Here is a 10,845-nt window from a genome sequence, read left to right on the forward strand (position 1 = left end):
AAGCCTGTGCAGACCACCCCGGGGCAGGGAAGACAAAAGTTGCCCACGGAAGTCGTCGTTTCGGAGGACGCCTTATCAAAAACAGCGACAGCGACGGGCAGACGAGAACGGCATGACCCTAACTATAAACATTCCTGTCGGCCTGCTCATGGTAACCAGGGGGGAAAGAGAGACGGGACCGTATGATAAAGGGGTCTGCCGTGGAAGGAGGGGTGGGCAGTGAAAGGCAGAGGGAGGGAGGGGTTGGCTGCCATTGGAGCTGTTGGCGATTGCCCTCAGAGATGGAGAGGTTGGCACCACATGCAGGGATGTAGGGGGGCGGGTTGGATGCCCTGAGAAGGGGCATTTCTCACACATTTACACACATGGGCACATGCTCAGTAATAGCCGCCATCTGCATGCGTTACGTGTGTGGACAATAAATCTAAAGTGTCTTGGTAAAATAAATGGCGTTGCGAGTTTGCAGTTTTCACTTTTTGTGTGCAAGATGAAACGCATGAAATGGCAAACACAAACACGCACAGGCCCATAATCTGCGTTTAATTGCGCAGGGCCCGGAGACTGCGGCCTGACCCCGGTCCCGAAGCGCTGCTGATAAAGCAATGATTCATAAACAGAGTTTTTAATCAGAACGCGCTGGGAGGAACTCGCCGTGTGATGGGACGCGCTGATAGGCAGCACTGTGTGACTCACACACACACGGCTGTAAATCGCCCCCCTTGAGGCTAGGACAAGAACTCCCAACACCCTTGGATTCCCTTCCTATAAACGTTAGCATGCGGGAGAGATAACATCTGTAATTGACTCTTGTCCTCTGTGTCAATTTGCCGTAGTTAAGCATCCGCCGAGACGTTCTAACGATAATTACTCGGATTCATAATAAATTAACATTCGCTAAACCAAAAAGGAGAGAAGCAGTACATGGCTAATAGTGTTGTTAAAAGTGAATTCTAATGGCGCTGTTGCGTCAGCAAATTGTTTAGCCTGCAGTCGATGGCTCGATTATTGCGTGGAGGGTTTATGTGCGTTTCCTCCAGGAGCCAGAAGAGGGCAGAGCGCCAGACTGCCGGACACACAAATTAATTACCCAAGATTGATTTCAGCTCTGTGCTCCATGTCACACCGCCAGAAAATCACCGGCTCCTGTTTCTGTCCGAGCTCATACACACTTCCACAAATCTGGATGGGTGGAACGAGAGAGAGACACTAGTTCTCTCTTTTACACACGTCTGTGAACAATACCGCATCGATCCCATACACACATGAAAATGTGCGACTGCAAAAATGAAATGCATTTGTAATGTCATTGAAAATAATTAAAATACATGAAAGTAATTAGATGTATGTCTATTGCTTTAGTCCATTACTGTACAGACTTTTTCTTATTAAAATAAATTCAAATTTGAAGTTATTAATGCTAAGGGATTAGATTTAACTTCACAGCAAGGATGTGTAGTCTTCATATTCAAGGATAATGTTTCTATTTCTGTGTAAGTTCTGTTGAACAAATTAATTAAATTATTGAAATAGTTTTTTTTTATATTTAAATGACGAAATACAAATACAATAATAAGATATTTATTATTAACAGATAATATTAATCATATTAAAATAAAAAAAATGTCTCACCATGTCCTGTAAAAATGTATTCTTATTCTATTAATATTAATAATTCATTAATAATAAAGTGATAATTCCTTTTACAATGTTAGGTGAAATTATGTACAACAATTGGGATTTTTCTCGTAATCATGGTGACTGTATATCCCACAGGTGTGAACTGTTTGTTTGGGGTCGTCTAATGGACCGGCGAGCTCCGCTGTCTTTTTTCGTAGCGTATGATGGCGAAATGTAAATAAATAATGTAGTAAATGTCTGCAGGCTCCCGTGGGGAGCTGTAATATGCGGCTGGGCAGTTTGGGTTGGAGATGGCTTTTATAAGCACTGCTCTCCAGGCCCAGGCTGGTTTGCATTACATGAGGCTGAATTCCTCCGAGATGACACTCATCCTCAGGCACTTTAGCGTGGCCGCTGACTCAGCGCTCCTGCTAGCTGATGAGATTACTCCTGCCATTGACAGGGAGTTAAAGGACCAGACGAAGATTCCCTCTATCATTCACTCTCTCTCCTTGCCTTTCTATAGATCGTGCACTACAATCTCCTCTGATCTCTTTATTTTTTCAGTGTCTCCTTCACCCAACTTTCTTGTTTTTCTATCCCCAGATTTCACCTTTCACATGCGCTCATACTCGTATGAATAAGTGTTGCTGTAGCAGATGTGCTGTAATGTGTGTACGGTGCTTGTATTTGCATGAGGTAATCTCCCCTCCGCCTCCATCCTTTCGCTACATTACAACAGCTTTCACCTTGAAGGCTTTCAAACGGGACACTTACGCTATTGATGGGTGGAGAGTACAGCTATCTATCCGTCAATTACAACCGCTGACATACGTCCTTTAAAGCCAACCCCACCGGCGTTGGGAGGTCCCATTCATTTGAGTGAATATGTGTGACCGGACCATCCGTTTCAATGAGCTGGTTAAATTAAACCGTTGGAAAATGTGAGAGTCAAGACTCATCACGGTGTATCTTTGTTGTTTTATAGCTCAATTTTATATATTAACTCTGTAGGTGCTTGAAATGCAACATGTTTTGTTGTGTCTTAAAGAGACAGTTCACCCAAAATTATTTTATCATTCAATGTCTCTCCAAACCTGTACGAGTTTCTTACTTCTCCAGAACACAAAAGAAGATATTTTGAAGAATATCGCTAACCAAACAACATTGACTTCCATTTTATGGACACAAAACCACTAAGACATTTCTCAGAATATCTTCTTTTGTGCTCCACTGAAGAAAGAGTCATTTAAGACGTCAACCCCGATCGTGCAGCCCATGGGACGTCTTTCTCTCCATCGCACCGTTGGGTTTTGTTTCCGTGAATCTCTTGGCCTCTCTAACTTTCCCGCTCTCGCTCTTCCAAGGCCCGCGGCGCAATTCCATCCCCTTAGAGATAAACGAAAAGATTGAGCGCAAAGGGAGGTTCAATCCCACTATTCCTCCCTTCCTACACACCCCGCAGCTGCACACGGAGACCCCTGACCCTTCATGTGTTTACCCTCCCTCGTGCAGAGCTCCGCGGTGGAGACCACCTCCACCCAGAGAACCAGCCGACCCATCTTACATAAGTCCAACTGCAGCCCCTCCTGATTCAGGGTTCGGGAAAGGTGACGAAAATCGAAAAAAAATGAAACAAGGCCTGAGGCCAGGGAGTGTGGTTGTGGAGTGAAGAGTGAGGGGGGAACAAGGGTGTAATGATCTAACCGCACAAAAGCACCATGTACTGCTCTTTACTGTCTATGGAAACACCAGGGAAAGGAGGTTTCTGTGGTTTGCACCTCACTCTCTCATTCTTGGCCATGATGAGACGACAGCCACTGGAAGGGGACGTGTGGAGCGCTGGCCGTTTGTCAGCTTTGTGGTTGCACGTTATGCCAACTTATGTGGCCAAAAGAAAACACCACTTCTTTTTCTGTTTTGTTGAGCAATGGGCTTCTTGTTTTTTATTCACCGTTCAACAGTTCGAGAGTTTGCAGCAGCGTAGGAAAAAGTGATTTTACACTCAATGTTTTACATTTTTATACTGATCTAGGTTCTGTCACCCCTAATTAAATCTTAACATCGTCCATTAGTAGAGAGTCTATAAAAGTGATGTGTGCGAAACCACTTACATTTCTCCGGCTCGATAATTCCGCATCGCCGCAAAGGACTTTGAAAGAGTTGAGTTGAGAGCCAGTGAAAAGATATATTAGCAGTTCTTGCTAAGGCATGCGTCGTTGTTATTCGTCATACTTAGTATGTGACCAAGTCAGAAATTTTAAAGGGACAGTTCACCTGAAAAAAAAATTGTCATCATTTATTCACCCTCATATCATTTAAAATCAGTATATGACGCTATCTTCTGTGGAACACAAAAGAAGATATTTTGAGAAATGTCTCTGTGGTTTTGTGTCCATACAATGGAACTCAATGGGGTCCAGCGTTGTTTGGTTACCAACATTCCTCAAATATCTTCTTTCGTGTTCTGCAGAAGAAAGAAAGTCATACAACGTTGAATTCTCACCACTCTGATTCCCTCCAGTTACGAAATAACGTAAAAACGACAGTTTGTAATTTCACACCTTTTCTTCTCCGTCTGTCTCGCTGTCCTCCACACTCCCGCTCACCGCATATATGCAGACTAAATCCCAACTGTCAGCACACGCCCCTGTGTTGTAACACTACCCCGCCGTCCACAAAGTTACATATCGAAGAAAACCTTACACGCTCCCCCGTCTACGAACGTCTTCTCAGGACGTGGCGGGAGGGGGTGGAGGAAAAGTTTCAGAGCGGTCGAGCCGATAGACAAAGACACGAGGAAGCTGCACTGCACCGGAGCGCAGAAGTCCAGAGTCAGCAGCTTCTATTGATTAAAAACTAACCTTCCAGTTTCTCCGCTGCGCTTGCGGTGAGCAATAGAATTTAAACGAGCCGTAAGCCAGAGCCCTCCACGCGGATGTCTGGGACGTTTCCAACCTGATAGAATCCACTCTGAATCTGACAAGCGAGAGTGATTGATTTGATTGTTTTTAACTTTATTAAGTTATTTACCGTATTAGTCCTAATACACTTTCAGTGAAGCTTGTGATGCATTATAAAGCTATCAATCAATCTTAAAGTTATATATCTACCAAAATTAAAATGTAGTCATTATTTATTCACCTTGTTGTTTGAAACCCGAATATGACTCTTGGAATAGAGAAGGTATTTTGAGAAATGTATCAGTGGTGTTGTGTCCATACAATGGAAGTCAATGGGGTCTGTGTTGTTCGGTTAACAACGTTCTTTAAAATATCTTATTTTGTGTTCTGCAGATGAAAGATCTCATATAGGTTTGAAATGAGATGAAGATGAAACAATGAAAGAATTTTTTTATTTGTTGACTTAACTTAACTTTTATCATTTGATCATTTAAACATAAATTAATTAATTTAATAACAATTGTCGTAAGGTGTGTTGTTGTTGACGCATTTTAGTTCATTTGTTTTAAAATTCAGAGCTTGACTTTAATCTCTTCTCTCTGATTGGCTGAAGTCACGTCAGCCTTAATTAATCATGGCTGTTTATTGGGAGACAGTGGGTTTGTGTATGCAGGAGCCGAACGGTAGGAGGGGCATGTGAATCTATAGCGGATGTGTTTGCAGCAGGCCGGATCACTCGAACAGATCCACCAGCTGGAGAGAAAAGCAAGACAGAGCAGGCAAAAGAAAGGGGATATTAAAAGAGAAGGGAAGAGAGAGAGGAGCAGAGAGCCAAGGCCCGGTCTTGCAAATGATAGTCACGTATATGGCCGTCTGGTTGTCCGTGGCAACCAGACATGATGTAACACCAGCATGAACTTGAACTTGGTAGGAGGAGGGAAGCTGGAAAGGGGAGGAGAGAATATAGTCAGAGAGGGAGTGGAAAAGTGGAGGGGGGCGAACAACACCCGTGAACAATGGAGCCAGAGCAATCAATAAGCCCATTTCACTGAAAGATTACAGCGGTGCACTGAGCTAACCTCAGCACTCGAGACCAACTCCGGCAGCGGGACGGCATTGCTTTGGAAAGCTCCGCAGTGGAACACAGAGAGAGAGAGAGCGGATGGGTGGGAACTAGAACAATGTTGGGTGGGAAAGGTTGTGATGGAGACCCTTAGAGAGTCAAGCACCTCTTTCTTCTACAAAACACAAAAGAAGATATTTTGGAGAACGTCGGTAACCAAAGAACGTTGGCCACCGTTGACTTCCACTGTATGAACACAAAATCACCGAGACATTTCCTAAAATATCTTCTTTTATGTTCCAAAGAAGAAAGAGTCACATACAGGTTTCAAACAACATGGTGCACCATCCTTTTAACTAGAGAAATTCCCAAATGTAAGTCATTGTGTAGTTTTCAAACTAACCCATGAGCATCAAACCTCACCAAATGTTTTTCTCTCATTGCAGTGGTACCTGGGCTAAAGACTTTTGACACAGACCGGCCGCTCCAGAGGTCACATGACCACCCCCACCGTCTCCCCTCAGTACGACCCGCAAAACCATGTATACCAGTCTGAACAGAGAGAAGCCACTTGCTGCCCCAGTACCGGACAGACCCACAGCATGGCTCCAGCAGAACCCCGCCCAAGCCCTGGAATCAAGAGGATTCGATTCAACTCGCTTACACCCACTTACTATATATCTATATAGTCCATATGTATGGTTTATATGCCTATATTCATATATAGTACCTGACCGGCTCTTCCGAGGGTGGAGCTTGAAAAGAAGAGCTTCGGAAACCTGCACGATTTTTTGTCGTTTCTTTTGTTTGTTTTTCGTTTTGTTCGGTTCACCCTCATAAAAAGACTGACTCGGAAAACGTAACGCATCGCAATCAAAGAGCTTCCTTCAGGATGAAGACCTTGTGTCATTTTAAATTCAGTCTACGGCCAAGGGTTCGAGCCCACAACCACCCACAGGCTGGCAAGCTCTGCCTTTTCCTCGCTTGTGTCTTGACGGATCTACTTGGTGGACGTTGGCGGTTGGCGGATGCGGAGGTTTTACCTGGGTCAGATACCACCAGCTAAAATCTCTTGACTTGTTTGCGTCTTCTGGCCAGGACCATTTCCTCCCCTTCCACCACCTCCATCATCTCCATCATCATGTCAAATCAAACTTCAAAGGACTCGACACCAGACACCCCATTCTCCCATTCATTGTGTTTTGCGTCATGTCGGAACAGGCAATGAAGAGCTCATGATGTTTGATCAATCAGGTCATTTTACGGGAGATTTCGTTTGGAAACATCTCCCTGCTTGTTTTTCGTACAAAACCATTGCAGTTCTTTCTACGAAACCCCAGCTACAGATCTGTCGCACGCTGCAGAGAACACAAAGGTTTGAGCTTCCATAAACTGATCGAGGTGAACCGTGAATATTGAATTGAGGAAAGTGCAATTTCGGTGGAGAGAGATGTTGGATTGTTAAATATCTTTGTAAGATAGATCGTTGAAGCGATTGTTGAGAAGTATATATAAATATATATTTTTCTTCCTAGTCCGTTCACACCTCCAGGACTCTAAAATATCGGGGTAAAAAAGAATAAACGTAAAGAGAAAAATAGAACAAATAGCCTTGTGAGAAATAAGGGGAGCTGTAATTGCTTTTTATGTTGTTGTTTTTTAATGTGCTTTTGTTTATCTTGTAATTTTGTTAGTATTGTAGCTCAAATATCCCTTTAAGACGCCATTTAAACAATCAACTTTGTAAGGTTTCTGGGCGCGTTGGTAGTTTGTTTTTAAAACACTATGTTCATTAACTTATTTTAATGAAGCACATAATATAGGGGATAAAAATAGACGTTAAATAAACGTAAAACGGTCAAAGGACGTTAAATCTTTTCCTAAATCTGATGGAGAGCTGTCCCAAAGCTTTCCTCAGGCCGAAGCACTTCAGCTACTTATTCATAGTCACAGGTTGTCAATAAAAGATTGACCGATTTTTCTCGTTTAACAAAAATGTGAAAATCAAAGCCGCGAACTCATCCAAACAAATAATTTCTTCATTTCCAAGGCATGCAATTTAACTATTTTTGTTGCCGTATTTTTTTCGTTTTTTACCATTTATTTGTGTTTCGACTGTTTCTTATACAAAGTATATATATATATACACTTACAGCCGACTCATCCACCGTCGATCAAAGCTCAGTACAGATTAAAAAAATAAATAATAAAATAACCTGCATGTTCTAGTGTTAGTGACAAATTTTTACATAGATTATGTAGAGTTAAAGTAGTGTGAAAAAGTATTGTAATCCCAACATCAGGCACTTGCCGATAAAGTATTCTTTTGATCCCTTAAGAAGGGAATTTTTACTGCTGTTCTCACAATCAACCAGCTAAACATCTCTCTGACTCTTCTCAGCTTGTCGTCATTTCGTTATTTCCGTCAGAACAATCATTTTCACATCTTGAGTGTAATTCATTTCCCCTCTTCGAACTGCACGAAACAATTGTTCCACATCAATGTGCCTTGAGCGATGGTCTAGTTCAGAGGTGTTGCACAAGCTGCAGTGTGGAGAATATTTTCTGAGCCCGTCACCCCACCCTTTATAGATAAGTAAATTAAGATAGGGGGCGTCGATCTTGAAACGCGAGCGGAGCAAATTTGACGTAAATTGTTTTACTGAATCATTAAAGGAAAGGAAAAACTGCAATTGTAACTTTCAACCTTCGCCATCTCTGTTTAAAATATAACATTGCAGGTTAGTTTCATTTACGCATTTGGCAGATGCATTATCCTATACATTCGTTTTTAAGTATGTACAATCCACTGGGATCGAACCCACGACCTTGTTTTCCTAACGCAATGCTCTTACCACTGAGATACAGAAAAGCTTTACATACTTTTTAACATGCGTTGAAATCAAACTGGCAACAAACTGACATTTCCTTTGTTATCAACAACTTAATGAAATAAATAATTATTATAAGCTTATTGTTGTAAATCGAGATAAGATCAAGAGGTTTAAGCACTTAGTTTATTATGTACTTCATTGATAACTTTTTAGTTTTTTCTCAGCTTTTTAAAATCACGTAAAAAAAAATATTCTAGCACAAATTTGTTCCGCTGCCCGCGACGCCCAACTAAATAAACACTAATTATAATATTCAATATGACATTCTGACATTTTCTGTCACCATCAATGGTCATTATTGTCAGTCCTCAGTTTCATTTAACAACTAATGCTGTACAAGACCTTAAAATGAATCTTTTTACATTTCAATCAGTCGAAAGTCAATCATTTCCTGAGTATTTGTACAGAATATGAGTAATACTGAGATTTATTTGTCAACAATACACTTACAACATTTATCCCTACCCCTCTCTCATCACATTATTGATTTAACACTAGTGTTTTGATATTTATGAATTTTGCTGCAATTTCTATATGGAGTCTACTACTTTTTCCTTTCAGTCTTCCTGTTTTTCTTTTGTTTTGTTCCCAGGTGAAAAATGAGGAAAGTTATTAATATGCAATACTTGCTTGCACTCATGTAAACATTCATTAGTCATTTCATTTTCTTTTAATAATGACATACCCACCACAAGAGAACGTGACATGAAGTCATCATCAGCTTCTTTCGGGTTTCTCATTTCTTTCCCTTTGACACAAGTGACCATAAATGTTTGGGAAAACTTTTGTTTTTTTTTGGTCAAAAGCCTTAAAACAAGGAAACACATTTTTGACAGCGAAAACGTCCAGGACTAAAATCTGCCCACTTTTTGATGTACATTTGGTTCCATGTTAGATTCATTGTTGACCTGTTTTTTTCTATTGCTAATTTCTTTGAAGAAAAAATGACGGGAATGACTTTCCCAGGAATCTGATGTGATGGTTTTGTAGTTACACTTGTGTGGGTTTCGTTTATTTTTTTAGCGTGACATTTTGTTTTGTTATTGTTCTTGCCTACCCTTTAGAAATGAGTTGGGCATTACTTGTCTGCACTAAATATAAAATAATGACAATTGTGAAAATTAAAAAATGAAAGAAAAATCACACAAAAAAAGCTTCCAGGGCTTAAAAGAGCGAAGGGAAACACAATTGCACGGATACTTTTTATTTGTTGTCACAAAACTTTGTTTCAAGCAGCCGGGCATCTAATCAATGAAATTGGCTGTGTATGTAAGATAATGACAAAATTGCACCATTTTTCAAGAAAGAAAAAAGAGAAAAAGAATTTAAAAGCAATAGTTTGGGCAGTCTGTTTTGTTTTTTCGTGTCGTGTGTTATTTCGTTTTTTTGGTACAAAGTGGAGATAACGTGGGAGATGCGAGCAAACGATTGGAGAAGAGAGTCAGGGTGGCCGCACCCGAGTATGGGAGATGTGATGTTTGTATATTGTATAGTTTTATTAATTACACTGATTTTAAAGCTGCCCTATTTTATAATGCAGGACTTTTGTAACATTGATTAAATGAGGAAAACTAGTGTTGTGAATTTGCTGATTGTTTGTATTATGGCCACATAAATAGAACTGGTTTGTTTGTCCTCTGGGAAACTGGATTTAAGTTGAAAACTTTCCCGTTTCCTACATTGTTTTTATTTTCCTTTTGGCTTTTTTGTATGTATTTAAAGACTTCTTTCTTCTTTCGATGGTATAGAAGTATTCCTACGCTTGAAAAGTGTGGGATACTGAGGTGAAAAGCCCCATTGTAAATGGATGTTACAAGTATGCTGTATGATGTTTTGAAGGTTCTTTGTTGCATCAGTGTTGATGAAGCTAAATCTAGATCATTCTGAGGATGTTGGTAAGAGAGCGTTTTTATGCATTTTAAAATTTAGTTTTAGGCAGAAGGTATTGACATAGACCGCCAAAGGATGCCCCTATTATAAATGCATCTAGGCATCTTTTTGTGTTTACCATTCCATGCAGGAAAATAAACCGCTTGATATGCAACATGATTCTTTTTCTTTTCAACTTCATCTTCTCCCACCGTCCACCAACGCATGAACCACAGACATTTAAATTATGGGAAAGGTCGGTGACAATAGAGCATCAATGAAGCCATAACGTCTACATGTAAAGATTTATCATTCCACTCACACATGGCGAAAGATTCAGTTTAATGTCTTGTAAGGCCCTCTGGTCCAAACTTGCACCATAACTCACACGGCGATCATGTATTTCTGGTTTAAATACTACACAAACAAGCCGGATGATGTTCAGGTATGAGTTCCACACACTTGTCCTGAAAACTAACAGCATCCCAGATGCATTCAT

At 40.8% G+C, this 10,845-nt stretch overlaps 1 protein-coding gene across 8 annotated transcripts in view; it reads left to right on the forward strand.

The window, feature by feature from the left end:
- The window catches only part of nfia (nuclear factor I/A), a 133,047-nt gene extending 122,521 nt beyond the window's left edge, over window positions 1–10,526 (forward strand). For all 8 annotated transcript variants that reach the window (XM_056759226.1, XM_056759225.1, XM_056759228.1 and 5 more), the window contains one exon: window positions 6,030–10,526. In XM_056759226.1, coding sequence (XP_056615204.1) covers window positions 6,030–6,044 — 15 coding nt within the window. In that variant the 3' untranslated portion in view covers window positions 6,045–10,526. The remainder of the gene's footprint in view (window positions 1–6,029) is intronic.
- The last annotated feature ends 319 nt before the right edge of the window (window positions 10,527–10,845 follow it).

The sequence above is a fragment of the Triplophysa dalaica genome, chromosome 10, assembly GCF_015846415.1.
Source record: "Triplophysa dalaica isolate WHDGS20190420 chromosome 10, ASM1584641v1, whole genome shotgun sequence".
Lineage (NCBI taxonomy): Eukaryota > Metazoa > Chordata > Actinopteri > Cypriniformes > Nemacheilidae > Triplophysa > Triplophysa dalaica.